Here is a 17003-nt window from a genome sequence, read left to right as displayed (position 1 = left end):
TCCGTGTGTATCTGGAATATAATCTTCTAAATTTAACAACTAACACAGATCTTTAAAGCGGGTATATACGATTTTGTCAAATATTTATGGCTTTATATAAACTGTGTAAAAAACTTATTATATATATATTTCAACATAAATTAAAATAAAAGTTAAGAAGAACATGTGTCAAAAAATGCGAAATAGGCCAGATATTTAATTCTGAAATTGAAAACGGCTGTACAGCCGAATTCGCAAGCATGTATACCATACATGTACGATGTGCATTTAAACTTACGAGGGGTGTTCCAGAAGTTAGTGGATTTTCGCTATAACTTTCATTTGGTAACATAAATGGACAAACAAATAGCATGTTAAGAATATTTCGTCCTTTCCAAATATACTCTCCAAATATCATGGAAATACATAAAACAATAAATATATATCAGAGATTTAAACATGTGCACAATGCGCACACCGACGCACGTGTAACGTTTCTGTTCAACGTCAATGACGTTATGAAGTTAACAACTGTCAAATCTTTTCCACATAATCACCTCCAACGCGAATGCACTTTATATGTCGGGAAATCCACTTGTCAAAAGTGTCTCTATACCAGTCATCGTCAAAAGACGACACGATTCGCTTTGCTGCAACTGTAAGTTCCTGTTTACTTGCAAAGCGAATACCGCGCAACTGTGATTTAACTTCCGGGAAGACGCGGAACTCCATAGGGGCCAAATCCGGGCTGTAAGGTGGACTTAGGCGCTGTAACGTGAAATTTGCCGTAAATTCTGTGTATCAACGACATTTAAACCAAATTTAAATTCGCGTAACGCTCATACTTATAATAAAATACACGCGTGCGCCGCATGTCGTTACTGAGGTCTCTATGGCAACGCGTTTCAAACGCGCTTTATGGAATTTATGCATTTTTAGCTTATATATAAAGTCCGTGATAATTGGTTTGTATAATATGTAAATTTCATTGACTTTTACCAGCAAACTAATAAGTTATAGCGAAAATCCACGAACTTCTGGAACACCCCTCGTAGTTTAACGGCTTATAATACAAAGACGAATGCTTCGATTATTGTAGGAAAATATGTACGTCACTATCGGCTCGGGGCGCTAATTTGTATTTGCTGCATTTTATGAAATTCGGCTTTAATGTATAATTTTTCTTGCCTATTTTGTGTTTTTGTAACATATTTTATCAATATATTACAATTAAACACACATAAAAAATCGTATATACCCGCTTTAAATAAAAAATTTGGTAAGTCTTTACATAGATAAAAGTTAAATTGAGAAATTGATATTATTCGTCTCGTGTCCCACTTCCTTCAAAGTATAAATAAATTAATAAAATATTTAAGTTGCTATAATGACATTAATGAAAACATATTATGTTTAATCTGAACATGTGCGGACCCTACGAATCAGTAATTATTTATAAAAATGACGTTGCAATAAATGGCAACTGTTCTCTTATATCATCGTTTAATGACAAAAATAAGGATAAATGTGTTAATACCTTTATTAACAAATATATGTTAAAAATACATGTATGACAATTTTGAGTGATCTCGACATACACACATTCGAAACATTGTGAAAGTGCTAAGACTGAACCCTTTTGCTGCTGGCGGAAAAACTTCTTAAGCGGGGAGCAGATTTAGAAGTGCCACCGAATCGCGATATACACTGTTCAGGGAGAAAAATTGGCTGTGATTGAAGCTCTTGAAAAAGCTCGCTTTTTTGTGCTCGGATACAATTAACCATATTATTGCTGTGAGCCCCTCTTAAAGCTATAAGGAGACATATTCCTTAAAAGTAACCCAAACGCTTGACTCCGAAATTTAAAAGAGAAGACTCTTCGTCATGTTCATGTTACAAATTCAAAATGATGAATATACCAGGTGCGAAACATCGAGCACCAGACGTCGTCTTACGCAACCCAACTGAATAAGCAAATACTATGGTACTAATTGATGACGTGTCTGCGGTCTGTTTGGAAAATTAATTCTACCTCTACTCTTCGGCCGTCAGCTTCGTTGAAAACTCGAAATGTGTGACGTGTGACAAAGTGCGAATTGCTTCATCAAGTGACGAGAACACCCATCAATTAGTAGAAATCATCGAAGTAGGTGTCCCAGATACTCGTTGTGATCTCCCACCTTCCCCGCAAAGCTTCTATGAGATTAGAGACAATTGTCTACGGTTTATGGTGTTGCTATTTACAAAGATAGACCGGTGATTTTCCCCTCTCTTAGACAGACTATATAAGCATATATTTTCTCTGCACATCAAGGTGTCACATCAATGACATCCAGAGCGGAGCAATCAGTATTCTGGCCAATAATCACCGCCGACATAATAAATATGAGGAAAAATTGTACATACTGCAATAGAATGGCACCATCTCAACCGAATTCTACCCCACCACCATTGGTGTACGCGTAATACCTGTTTCAATGCATATGTGATGACTTCTTTCATAATAAGGGTGTGAACTATCTTGTCATAATCGACAGATATTCAAAATGGCCGATCGTAGAGCAATAATATACAAATGGATCAACAGGTCTCATTGACAGTTTGAAAAAAACGTTTGTCACTTTCGGATTACTAGATGAACTGGCGTCAGATGGCGGTCCGCAATTTACCTCTCTGTAAACTCGAGATTTCTTGAAAACTTGGGAAGAACACCAGAGCGGAGGTTGGTGTCAAAACAGTAGAACTGATGCTCTCTGAAAACATTGGACCTTGCTGGAGGGTTTTTTGAGTAGCATCCTGTATGTATTCCCTAAATGCAGGCCAATTTGCCTTTTTATAGAGACGGCATGTTCTGGGGATATGTTTGAGGATTGTAGGTCTTGCTTTGACAGTTGCAAAGACAATATCATGATCTGATCGAGATTCCTGGTACTATCTCAACTCTCTCAACAAGGTTGTGGTTTTTAGTAAGGAACAGATCCAGGATGTTTCATCGCCGAGTTACTTTCGCTCACCATCTGGGTGAGGCTAAATTCTTCTATGACCTCGAGAAATTCGTCATATACAGGAGAGGTGCTGCATCCTGATTAAGGGGATGGTTAGTGCTCTGTATCCCAAAGGAGTTTGGGGAAATTGAAGTCTCATATGATGATTTTTTTGGTCATTTAACCTTACTGCCCAGTGCAAGAGATTTATCAAGCTCAATAAGGCTTTCCATGTCACTCTCATGTGGTCTGTAGTAGGCTGCGACATTGAGGGGCTGACTTCCCTTAATATGTATATTGATCCATAGGATCTCACAATCAGTGTTTAGTTTAAGCAGTGCAGATGTGAGAAGTGTGTTTTTAACCAGTATGAAGACTACACCGACCTTACCTTTGGCCCTGTCCTTGCGGAAGCCTAGTTACTCGGGGAAGATTTCACTGTTGTAGTGGCCATTAGTCAGCCAGAATTATTTTGCGGTCATGATGTCTGGATGACGTGTGTGGAATAACTTTTGGAACTCCAGTTTTTTGTTCACTATGGATTGGCAGTTGATACAATCAATGTTCAATTTGGATATGTGTAGCAAGGTTCGGTATAAGGAGAACTTATACCGCCTTGCTATATGAGCTAGCTTTTATAGCGACGCGGAAGAGTGTCTGTCTGATTTTGGAACCGGGAGGTCCCGGGTTCGATCCCCATGGTGGTCGGGGATTTTTCTGGTCGGGTTACATTGGCGCCCAACGGAAAAGACCCACCATGTGTGTCAGACGTCCCACATATGTCATGGCAACAGGAAATTCGTGCAAAAAATTCACAATAAAAGGGGGTGTATGTAGCAGGGTTCGGTATAATGAGAAGTTATACTGCCTTGCTATATGGGCTAGCTTTTATAGCGACGCGGTAGAGTGTCTGCCTGATTTGGAACCGGGAGGTCCCGGGTTCGATCCTCCGTGGTGGTCGGGGATTTTTTTGGTCGGGTTACATATGTCATTTGTGGGTTTCTTGGTGGTAATTTGTGATATTGGATTGATCATCTGCTATAAGAGAAGAGAAACGATATACATGAGGCAGCCACACTAGAAGTTTTCAAAACCCTTACTACTGTGGCTGTCATTGTCTCCTGATCCACATCTAGACACTTACAATTTAAATAATTTAAAATTAACACCCAACTGAGCAGTTGTGTTCAGTTTTTATTCTTTAACAAACTGGCGTCTGTGCCGGCACAAATCTTCTATTAAGAAGGACTGTTGTGTCGAAAGAAAAAGTAAAAAAAAAACGTATCATTTGTTTCCACTTATACTTCACACATAAAATTTGGGTATGTCGGTCAGTTATACAGTAAACTTTTTCAGTGACGTTACCAAACTGTCACAAGAATATGCAAAGACATGCGTATATTTTGTGTTTGTTGTTTTCTTATATATTTAATTGTAATTTAGCGAATATGATCGATTGGCAAAATTATCGCAAACTAAAAGGTTTATTTTGTGATTCTATGCAATATTTTCAAAAGTGATATGAAACTAAATATAGAAGATCAACAGAAACCTTAGGGTCGGCGCAACCCGTATTAGGTATTTATATCCGTCATATCTCGAAACATACTACTCGCAAGTGAGAAAACCGAAATAGCCCACAATGAGCAGTATTTTCTAACTTTCCGGGAAATATACTTTCACCAAGCAAACACAGTGGAGTTTAGCCGCAAGATCGCTGAAAACATTGTAAATCGAAAGCCATATTTGCATGCTCTCCGACTTTTTAACGTTTTAAATATGTCAGGAAAGTTTAAGCCAAACGAAGGCGATTGGATTTGCCCAGAACCAAAGTAATAAACTGTTTGAAAAAAATGTTTGATTCAACATTGGCTTATCTTTGGCGTTTTAGCAATTTTGTTTTTTAACCTTTGCAGTGTTCATTTGTCGCTTATATCTTGGACAATGTTTATCAAAAATCAAAGCCCAGTAAGACGATCTTAAATTGAGGATAAATGTCTTTGAAGTGTTAAATATGTGTTGTTTGTCCATTGACATTGTTACTGACAAATGACTAGCTGTCGGTTAATGAAAATCTCACACCTTTCATTTTAATTTTGGGACTTTCCGTAGTTGCAATAATTCAACTCTCTGCTTTAAAACCTAGTCCAAATAATTAGACGTAAGCTACCCCGCTTACGTCTAAACGGCTACCGTCGTTTTCCTGTAGCAAATTGAGTTCAACTTAAACTTCAGTTTTTCTCGTTAAATCTTTGCTTATGCATAAAATTATCATTAATTAGACATAAATGTGAGCGATTACCTCTTAAATGTGTAAAAATTGTGCTTTTAAACCACTTATGTACATTTTTAAAAATAAACATACACAACACACGAAGTGTGTTTGTCGTTTATAGAATTACATTGAATTATCTTGAACGAAATTATTTTTTGAATAGGTTACACATAACCAATTGTTGTTGTACAACAAACCACATCACTTTTTAGCTTTCTGTACTTTTTAATTAAATGAAACCTCTATGTGTGTGTTAAAACTACCAGTTGTATCACGGAGTGTATATTGATAGGAGATGAATCGAGTATTTTACCCTTACTGTAGTAAATTTAATCTTATGCAAAAACTATTCATCCGATTTTATTGGTTTATACGTTATCGTGTTGCTTATTAATTCCTCTTTTAAAAAAATATACGTTTTAGTATACTCCCGTTGTTATTAATGGATTTATAGCGAGATAAACACAAGAAAACACATTTTATGTTTTACCACCGCGCGTTTTACCGTGTTGTGGCTATCGATCTTGTACAATTAGCGTACAGCGAAGCGCCGAGGTTATACATTTTGATGTACCCACTCACGTCTTTTGTTGAATTATAGTTTCATTTCTCGGCCGATTTTGACAAATTATATATCATTAGAAAGCTTACGTTACGTAGAAAACAGATATATAAACATATATTAAGTTTTTCTTCTGATTTCGACAGCCCGGCGAGTTATAACTTTAACTTTTGCAAATATCATACCGTATTGGAGTTTTAGAATCTAGATTTACGGTTGACATGTTCGTACTTAATACCAATTTGTAGCGTTCTTCTGATTTCGACAGCCCGGCGAGTTATAACTTTAACTTTTGCAAATATTATACCGTTTTGGAGTTTTAGAATCTAGATTTACGGTTGACATGTTCGTACTTAGTACCAATTTGTAGCGTTTATATTTGGAGTTCAGTTTAAAAAATTACATCTTGCTTAGGAGAATAGAATTCTGTATACGATAGAAAAAAAAATTGTTTAAAAACGAAAGTAATTAAGGAATGAAGGCGGAAGAAAGTAGCGCGCGTTCCTAACGCACTGAACTGATGCTACGGTCTTGGCGATTATGCTTTTGTTTAGAAACCGGCCATTGAATTTCCTTTGCCATGATTATTATATTTTTTATGGAATATATTGTGGTATTTTGTTCACGAAACATATCAATAAAGCTTATTATAAATAAATCTTAATAAAATAACGATTTCAGCTCTTGTTTATAACACAGAAAGGGTGATAAGTTTATGATGAAACAGCGTATATAGCGGACCCTCTCGATTTTATTCGGCTTTGCATGCATACTTGAAATAAAATGGGTGTCAAAAACATTCATCGTTTGCTGTAAATTATCAACGAGGGAATTATGTATAATTATATGAAATGTTATTTACCTTAAATTATCAATTTATTAAAGATTCTTGAAAATCACGGTCGGTGTTACGCGGGTCATTTCGTATTTTGACATCAGGGCATCATGTCCAACTGTTCAAAATCAGATTTTTTTTCACTGGGACGATGACGGCTTGGATTTAGACAGACAGACAGATAGTTTATTCAGACTTACACAACAGTACATCGTCTTCAACTCAAATATATAAATTATTTTTAGACGAATTGTTAGGTGATTACACATATAGCAGTGATGATTCTGAGAATGTTGCCATGTTTCTTATCCGTGTAATCTAGAGTCTGTGGTTTGAGCATTTTTATCGCGGTGTTCAATAAAAGATATCTCAATAATCTTGTTTATTGATAGATCTGTGGTTTTATTGCCCCTGTTCAGCACAAACCAATTATCTCTTTATGATCAGATACTGTGCCGACCAATACTAAATAACACTATGGTGTCATACGCCACTGCAGGGACCTATACTTGTGATCATGGAGTCTTAGTGCAAGACTTAAAAAAGTATGTTGTTTCGCTTGCGGTTGTTAAAGCCAAAACGGGGCTTCCCAGCTGGCACAGCTGCTGATATTCGGATCTGAATATCTAAACTTATTCAGACCTTATTCTTAACCGTTGACCGTTTTACGATAACGGATTTTAGGCGGAAATACAACTCAGTGAAACTATTTAATTTCTTATACAGCATTAAGCATATTAACAGTTATTGGAATTAACAATATCAGCGACATCTTTTAAAAGACTAAACACCTTTTCAAGTATCGAATTTAACATGTCAATAAAATATATTAATACCAAAAAAGGTTTCATTTAATATTGTTCACATTAAACCTTTAAATGAAAGTGTCGCTTTAACTATTTTCCGTGTCTTATTAAGCCGCGAATCGTTTGCTCAAAACAGTTAACAAAAAGGGCTACACGTTCTAATTCTTAATGAAATACAAAAATAAGTATAGCATAATTAATAACGTCCATAAACACACACGGCAAGATCAAAGTTTTAATGGAAAACTAATATGACATTCCACGTAAATTATTATTTTCGTCTAAATCGAATACTATATATAGAGAAACAATGTATTTATAACCGACCAATAAGGTAACAATATGCAACTTTCAATTTACACAGTGCTATATGGCAACAATATGGAATTTGAACAGTGGTAGTGTTTTAAGGTCTGGACTATCATTACTTGTAAGTTTGTATAAACATTTTTCTACTGCAATTAGTAAAATAATGTTTATATATTATGTTTAATAATTTATTGCATGATTATTCTGTGCTGTTATATGAATTTGATGCCGTTAAAGCTTCCGACATGAATTCATGTCGGAACGATGCTATTGCAAAATAACGTTAAACGATATGAGGTCGATGTAAATCGACCTCATATTTATAGGAGTACTTTAAAACCCAGAGCTGGAAAAAGCAAAAATCTTCAAAGGCTCTTATTATTGCTTTTACAAAGTCATAATGTATTTAACCATATAAAATCACTGTGCATAAAAATGAAATGGAGGACACTTACAGTTTGGGCTGTCCTGTCTCCTGACTTATGATTGACATTGTCTCTTGTAGGTTCTATAATTGGTTAACACAAAAAAAAAAATTTAAGAGTTTTTATACATATTATGTGTCCTTTTCAATTTACATGTTTCAAGTAGAGGTGATTTAACATATTTTTGTAAAAAGACCAACACATAGGACATTTTTCTTTTTATAGTTTCTGCTGTTTCTCAATTTATTTGTTTGCTAAAAAAGTTCAATGGTGTGTATGTTTTTATAATCTTTAATTTTGTAGATGCGGAAATGTGAACTTTGCAAGAAGAGGACAGTGTAATAAATGTGGAAAAGGTAGTAACATTACTCCAATCTAGAAGATTTTGGTTGTCTTAAGGAGAAAATATTAATTTGATTGCCTTTGTTAATGTTCATATATTTTATAAGTTTTCTGTAAAATAAAGTTATTTAAATTTATTTCAAATCTTAATGAAACTCAATTTAACACATGTCCCAATAAATGGCAATCATATCTTTGACGAGTTTGAAACTGCGTCACATGAGATCAAAACTAGATTATATGGTCAAATAAAAAAAGCTTGTTTACACCAGGGATGTATAATACATCCCTGTTTACACTGTAGAAGGAAAATTAATAGTCCAATCTTGATGAGAAAGGGTAGAAACATTTTTTTGTTCTAATGATATCTTGACTGAGTTCAAAATGATTTAATTTCTTTGGAAAAACGCCGCTGCCAGGGGGTTCCGGCAGTTTTTCTTTTATGGCTATAGTGAAACATTGTTAACACTGGAGAAGTCACAAGTTTAGTGCAATTTCTATGAAACTTGGCTAGTTGCTCAGAATAATTTTTATTGTTGGTTAGATCATTTGCAATATTTGTGCGTCTCCATTCTGCAATAAATGTTAAATATGTTGAACGCTTAGTATATTGAATATAAACTTTCATAAAAGCTAACATTATATATTGCTTATTTTTTCAGATCGCAAGGAAGGGATTGTGTACAAAAAGGGTGGCACTGAGATTGGTAAAAATCTTGCAGAGAAAAGTAAAGGTCTCTTCAGTGCTGATGATTGGCAGTGCAAAACGTAAGAGCATACTTATTTTTAAAAATGTATTTTAAATACTGCTTGTGACAAGAGTTTCATTAGTTAGGCTTCATGGTTTGTGGATGTACTGCCTTTCAGGCAAGATCATCATGCTGTATGGATTTGAATGTGGATGGATTATTTTTAGCTCGGCTGTTTTCGGAGGAAACCCGAGGTATTGTCATAGCCAGCTCGTCGTGTCCGCCGTCCGCGTCGTGCTTAAACTTTAACATTATGTCAAGGTTTTGAACATTGGCTCTAAAATCAAAGTGCTTCAACCTACAACTTTGAAATTTCATATGTAGCTGCACCTTGATGAGTTCTACATGCCACACCCAATTTTAGGTCACTAGGTCAAAGGTCAAGGTCACTGTGACTTCTAAAAAAAATAAAAAAATTATGTCAAGCTTTTATTTATTCAAAACTGCACCCGCAGCCGAGCGTGGCAACTGTTATGCGGTACTCATTTATATCTTTAATTTACCATTCAACATTGATTTCACCACTTCTACCACTACATTTGTAATCCCAGTGACAGTAATACAAAAAAGTTTATTGAAGTAAGAAACCTTTCAGTTGAAAAATGCAAACAATTTTTTAAAAGTCTATAAGAATATTTAAATAGTTTAAAAAATTGTGTAAATGAGTGGATAATTTGAATTCATGTTGTATTAAAATAATATTTGTTTAAATTATAACAACAGAAACAAGACATCGGTAACAGTAACAATGAAATTATTTGAAATTGCTTGGCCACACTTTTGCATGATGCATTCATCTTTCTTTTGACAAGTTCCAAAAAAAGTTAAAATCTACCATATTTTCTAAAACATATTGGCTGTGCTCTGTGAAAAGGGGGTTTAATGCATGTGTGTAAAATGTCGTCCCAGATTAGCCTATGCAGAATGCACAGGCTAATCTGGGACGACTTTTTCTGCTTTTATGTTATTTTTCGTTCACAGGGTGTCTATTCTTAGCAAAAAACCAGTTTAGGCGGAAAGTGTCGCTCCTGACTAGCCTGTGCTGACTACACAGGCCAATCACGAACAACACTTTATGCACATGCATTAAACCCCTTTTTCACAGAGCGCGGCTAATACATAATTATTTGAAAGACGATGCGGCCAGCCAATATATATTTTGGCTAAAGGTTAGTTACAATAACAATGATAACATGGTTCATATAGGAAGGGAAACTTTTATCATTTTTACCATGGCTGCACAACCTCATGCTTGGAGTTCTTCTTGTAGTGTAATGTTAAGAAGTTTGTCATTAGTTTTCATAGAAAGTTAAGTGACTCTTAACAAATATTGTGGGCCATTTGCTTGCAGGGCCCATTGATATATGTAAGTTTCATCCTTACATCATTTCTGACTCAACTACTGCACTTGGTCCTCAGGTGTGGTAACGTGAACTGGGCACGACGTATGACCTGTAACATGTGCAGCACGCCCAAGTATGGCAAGCAAGAGCAGCGAACGGGGCTGGGCGGTGGGTACATGGAGCGAGATGAGGTGGTCGAGTATAAGGAGAGGGAAAACTCAGACGATGAGTATGATGAGGTATGGCATTAATCCTTACACTGGTTAATTTAGGGTAGTATTTTGGGCAAGTTTTTAAAGGATTTGCCTGTTTGGAATATTTTGTTCATATTTATATACCTTGCAAATTATCTGAAAGAAAGATGCAAATTTAAATTTAGTGTTGTTGTGATGAAGGTCAGAATTTTCAAAATAATACACTGTGAAATAAAGCATACACACACTTGAAAATGACATCAACTTTTTTGTTTTCTTATATGTTTTAGTAATAGTTTATAGAAATTTCTTATTTTAATCATTTACATCATGAAGACATAAAATTATGAGATAGTTAATGACTAGTATTTTACCCACCATAAAGCTTTGCTTTGTACTGTGTGTTTTCTTGCCATCCAAATAACTCATCTTGTATTTATTTATTGACTTTGTTATCATTGTTTTCTCGGTGTAAGCATGGTAATACTCCATTTAAATGTTTAAGAAGAAATTTATTGTCTGTATAGATTTCAAGATTGTTGTATCAACCTTATTATCTTATACAAAAAAGATTATTAAATTTCCTTCATAATCTTTATAAGGTTGAAGGCACTTTTATGTCCGTTTAAAATGTCCATGTCTTCGATGAACTTAGTAGATTGATTTCTCTATCACTTCATTGTAAACACAAAAGGGGAAGTAAAGTTATTCAGCATATTCTGGTTTCAAGTAGTCATGAAGAGTACATAAGTGATTTGCTCTTTCAAAGTTTGGAAGAAAAAAGAAGAAAGGTCAGGTTCAGGGTCGAACAAGTTCCACTGAAATGAGGCAGCAGTCAGATGATCAGGATGAGGCAGATGATGATGAGAATGGAAAGAGGGAGGAGGAGGAGGAAGAAGAAGAGGAGGAAGAGGGGGATGCATCGGCTTACAAGCTGGACTCTGATGAGGTGGGCTTGTAGTAATCACTCTGATAGGAAATGGACAGCCTTCTTTCAGCACTAGAGTTTAAGAGATTGAGGCTTGTTTTGGGAAATCTGAGCTCATTGCATGGGTGTAAGTGTTGTTCCAGATAAGCTTGGAAGTATTCACAGGCTTATCAGGGACAACACTTTCTCCTTGTATGGTATATTTTGTTTAAAGGAAGTCTCTTCTTTGCAAAAATCCAGTTTTAGGCAGAAAGTGTCACCTCAGATTAATTAAGGGGGGGGGGGGGGCAAATTTCAGATCTGCATGATTGCATGTTTATTCTCTATGATCCAAAGGCCTAATAAGATTATGATTATTCATAATTTGTTGAAAATTGCTTGGATTATTGACAAAAATGTCTATAGCTAAGCCATTTCTTGTACAAGCATTGTCTTTTTTTAAAATAAAGATTATATTTAATTAAGACAAGAACAAGCATTTAGAAGACAAAGATAAACGATTTTAAGAGCTTAACTATAACTTTTATAGTACTTAAATAATTTCACTGAACTGCAGAAGTGATGTATTTGTCAAATTTCAATAAATATCTTGTTCAGGCACATATTTCTAAGTGAACGATTTGAATGATTGTTTTAATATTGTTCAGAGTAATTATTTCATCCTACAATGGGCATTGTTTTTTATCTGATTCATTACATGTTGGTCACCAAATAGTAAAAACATGTCATAGCTCAAGTGTTTACTTATTTCTTTTATGATATGTGTCTTGCTCTGTGAAAACTTTGCATAATGCATGTGCGTAAAGTGTCGTCCCAGGTTAGCCTGTGCAGTCCACACAGGCTAATCAGGGACGACACTTTCCGATTTAATGGTATTTTTCATTTAAAGGAAGTCCCTTTTTACCGAAAATCTAGTTAAAGCGGAAATTGTCGTCCCTGCGGACTGCACAGGCTAATCTGGGATGACACTTTACGCACATGCATTATGCACAGTTTCTCAGAACAAGACACATATGATAAGTTGTGGTATAGAATTATTTCTCATGAAATTTCTAAACGTTCAAGATATGTCGCAATTATTCACAAAACCCATGATTTTGCAAGCGAGCACTCGTGAGAAAATCACACAATTGTTGGGGTATAGTTTTGATGGTACTGTCAAGTGAAATACAATTAATATGCAATTGTTTTATTTGAACTTGATGCATCAGTGGCTTTATCGTCAGCAGGAGGAAGATGATGACGACGCTGACCTTGATGCGTACAAACTTGATGAAAGTGATGAGGAGAAGGACAAGGACAAGTCTGGCAGTAAAAGGTCAAGGTCATCCAGCTCTAGTTCCAGGTCATCTAGCAGTTCAAGTGGAAGTTCAAGTTCATCATCGAGGTCAAAGTCCGGGTCAAGATCACGTTCTCCAGATAGGAAGAGGTCGAAACGCTCTCGGTCTAGGTCCAGGTAACGGGTAATCGGGGTCAATGGTAAAGGTCAAAGGTCAATATCAGTCTCTACTTTTCTTTTACTAATGTCTTTCCTATTTTACAGTATTAAATGATATTTTAGCATCAATTTTTCATTAAGATCCATAAATGTATGGGTTCAAACATATTATTTTCAGCTTTTTAAATCCAAAATATAAATTTAAAAAAAAATGTATGTGTTTAGGTATTCTTTTGTTTGGAACTTGGATATGAACATGTTTGCCTTATCAAATGTTACAAGGCAAATTTCAATACAGTTTATGTGAATAATATTCAGAATTTGACATTAAAGCTCTTTTGAGAAGTATGTATATTTAAAATAAAAAATTGAAACTCGTCATGTCCAAAGTGCACATTTATTATTCATGAATTGTTTCAAAGTAACAAAGATTATGTCATTTAGTCAGCACCAGTTTGTTTTTGCTCTCAACAGGAAGTTTTCATACATGTACATTTACATGTATAAAGTTAACCCAATATCTGAAGACCAGAAAATTGCAATTATCTGTAAAGAGAAGTGTTAAACAGATACACCAGCTAAATGTGCAACCCTTAGACAACCAAACTACAACCCTTAGACAACCAAACTAATTTTTAAGGGGGTTCATTGGAGTCACTCGAGCGGGAGGTTTGTCTTAATTGTATGTATGTTTGAGAAGCAAACTACTTCCACATTGCTCAAGTAGTTAACTCTCTCAGTGCTGGAACCGAATTTTGAAGGCCTTTGCAAAGAGAGAGTTCTGGAACCGAATTTTGAAGGCCTTTGCAAACAGTTTGGATCCAGATGAGACGTCACAAACAGTGGCGTCTCATCAGGATCCAAACTGTTTGCTATTAAGAGAATGTGCAGGGTGTGTCTTTCAGGCTAATTGATTACTGGCATATGTGCCCTTGAACTATTCAAGTGATTGTACTGAAACTTGAAGTGTACATGCCCAAGACACAACTTTCATTCCCATTAGTTGCTCTTTAACAAAGCTGACAATGCGGTGTGGGAACATTAGTCAGGGTTATGTCAAGGGTGTAGTTAATTGAGTTTGCATTAGCTACATATGTTTTGTTAAAATGCTATGCTGTGTTAGTAAGAATTTTATATAAAGGACTAAGGTTAGCTATTCAACATGTATGTTTAGTTAATAGGAAACAATTATAAATCAACTTCTCAGGTGCAGCACCCTGCTCCATTTTTGCTTTCTTCATGCTGCCCATTTGGGCTTATTGACACAGACATGTTCAATATCTTTTTAAAATTCATGTATTTTGCCATTTGTCCACTGACAATGTGTGATAGTTAGAATTTAACATAAGCATTTGACAATTTAATGCGATTTAGCAATCTGGGCTTTAAAAGCCTTGCATGAGTGCAAATTATTCACATAGATGTGATTTCTCCTCCTTTCAGCTAATGTCCTCCATTTGAACATCAAACTTAACCCTTTGCATGCTGAGAAATTTGTCGTCTGCTAAAATGTCGTCAGCTGAATTTCTAAAATTAGCATTTTCTTCGATTTTTTTTCAAAGAATACTATCAGAATAGCAAACAGTTTGGATCCAGATGAGACGCCACGTTCTGTGGCGTCTCATCTGGATCCAAACTGTTTGCAAAGGCCTTCAAAATTCCGTTCCCGCACTGAAAGAGTTAATTTACAAAAAAAAGTTAATAACTTTGCGCGATCTATATAAGCATGAAGAGATTAATTTAACCCTGTAAGGGTGGGGGGGTCTGGCATTTTCCTCCTCTGGGGTGATTCTTATATCCGACCCCTGTTATTAGAAAATGTTAGATAACTAGTCTGGATGTTCACAAAATGATTCTAGATCTTTCCCTGAAGAAGTTCATGTGTACTTTATTTCAGGTCGAGTTCAAGCCGCGGGTCTTCAAGTTCTAGCTCAAGCTCCAAGGACAAAAAACGGTCGCCTCGGTCAAGGTTTGATAGATAACAACTGGTGAAATTGTGACTTAAAAAAGCATTCCAACATTTCAAAATTTGTTCGTTTCACCAAAATTGACACTGTTTGCACTGTTTAGTGTTCTTGATCCTTGTTTGTCATCATAAATATTACTATGGAAAATTAGTGTATTCACCAATATATATGAAATCAATGAAAAGACTTAAAATTAAAAATTAAAGTCAAAGTCTTCCCCCAAACATCTTTACAATTATTATCAGTAATATTCTCTGTGCACTGTTCAATGTTCTTGACCCAGGTTGGTCAACATTAATATTTCAATCAAACATTATACTTGTAATGAATTTCTGTCACCAGTAAATTTTTAATCAATAAAAAGAATCAGATTTATATATAATGTCTAATTATTTTCCGAAACATCTTGGCAATTATAATCAGTTATGTAATTCTGTTTCAGAAATCTGCTGTCATTTTGTACTTATTGAATGTGGATAAATGCACCAGTGTTGTTTTTTCAGGTCCTAATCAGGCATCTTCTTTGGGAGCTTCAAGATTAAACCTGTGTTTTCAATCATGAAGTGAAATCAATGAACTTTTTATTTGCAAATGTTTCACATCATTTGTTCGTTTAATGATTATGTTTTGTGTCGTTTTGTATTTATTACATAACTTTGTCACTTAGGTTTACTGTTTACAGTACATGTCCTCTAGAATATCAATTGCTTGAAATTAATACAATGTGTTAAATTACTAATAATGTTGTACCAATACTACCAATTGTAATACCTATTTGAATATTTTGTACAAATCCTAACTAAAGGTAAGTATTTTAGCTTGATGACGGTTAAATGCGTTTGATAAAAGGATGTTTGCAAGTATCATACATGGTTTTAACAAAAAGGTGCATGATAATTTGTTACAGAATTATTGTTCTTGACTACGTTAATGCAATTTGTTATTGCCTGTATTTAATATTTGGTATTGAATTCCATTTGATGGATTTAAATTATTTTCCTGTTTAAATGGTTACTTATTTTTACAACTGTACAAGCGAGTAAAATTGTACATGTATTTACTACGTTAATGAACCTGGCTCTGGGTAACCAGGTTTTTGCATGTGCATTAAGTGTTGTCCCAGATTTCTCTGTGAAGTCTGAGCAGGCTAATCAGGCACTTTCAGTTTTTTTGTATTTTTTGTTTAAAACAAGTCTTATATCAAAAACCAATTTAGGCAAAAAAATGACGTCCACGATTAGCAGATGCGGAATGCACAGGCTAATATGGTACGACACTTGACACACATGCTTGAAAACCGGTTTACTCAAAGTGACGCTCTTTTTAAATCTGTCAGAATTCAATGTTCGCCTATTAAGCATGTAGAACCCCTTCAGTTCTTTCCTTTCTGTGTATATGTTCTATAACATGTGCGGATTATGATAATGCATTTCCATAGCACTTGGTCTAAAAGGATAATGTTCTGTCAGAAATAAATCATTCATTTACATTGATTGGTGTTGTTATTGGTAAATAATGATAGTTCACTAAGCATTTTCTAAATACTACTTGATAATACGAAATATTGAACAAAACGAAGATTTTTGCCTTTTATTTGTTAAAATGTCACAGATTTATACAACGAAATGCACGTACAAATATAAATATACAACATTTGTAAGAGGAGGTATAGTAACATATAACTGTAAATAAATCGAAAGCGTAATCATTAATGGGTTCAAATGCTGGAATGTTAGACTTCAAGTATTGTATTGATTTACGCGCTTGGTAATTAACCAGTGTAGTCAACCGGTATGCTTTTAAATTCCGTGTACTTGATCATGGAGTGAATATATTAATCGGTATTCATAGTTGTATTATCACATAA

General features: G+C 35.0%; 1 protein-coding gene across 3 annotated transcripts; it reads left to right on the top strand.

Annotated features, from left to right (window-relative positions):
* Positions 1-4654: 4654 nt before the first annotated feature.
* LOC127845389 (zinc finger Ran-binding domain-containing protein 2-like) lies at positions 4655-16629 on the top strand. 3 transcript variants are annotated; one of them, XM_052376270.1, is made up of 8 exons: positions 4655-4795; positions 8479-8531; positions 9180-9285; positions 10686-10848; positions 11573-11752; positions 12958-13187; positions 15067-15138; positions 15640-16629. In XM_052376270.1, the coding sequence occupies exons 1-8, from the start codon at positions 4743-4745 to the stop codon at positions 15644-15646; spliced, it is 864 nt and encodes a 287-aa protein (XP_052232230.1). In that variant the 5' UTR covers positions 4655-4742; the 3' UTR covers positions 15647-16629. The 3 variants fall into 3 exon arrangements, with proteins under 3 accessions (XP_052232230.1, XP_052232229.1, XP_052232228.1); XM_052376269.1 differs by having other exon boundaries at positions 12961-13187; positions 15067-16629; XM_052376268.1 differs by having other exon boundaries at positions 15067-16629.
* Positions 16630-17003: the final 374 nt, after the last annotated feature.

This window comes from Dreissena polymorpha, chromosome 9, assembly GCF_020536995.1.
Source record: "Dreissena polymorpha isolate Duluth1 chromosome 9, UMN_Dpol_1.0, whole genome shotgun sequence".
Lineage (NCBI taxonomy): Eukaryota > Metazoa > Mollusca > Bivalvia > Myida > Dreissenidae > Dreissena > Dreissena polymorpha.
The sequence above is the reverse complement of the archived record's forward strand: the minus strand, read 5'-3'. Positions and strand labels throughout refer to the sequence as shown.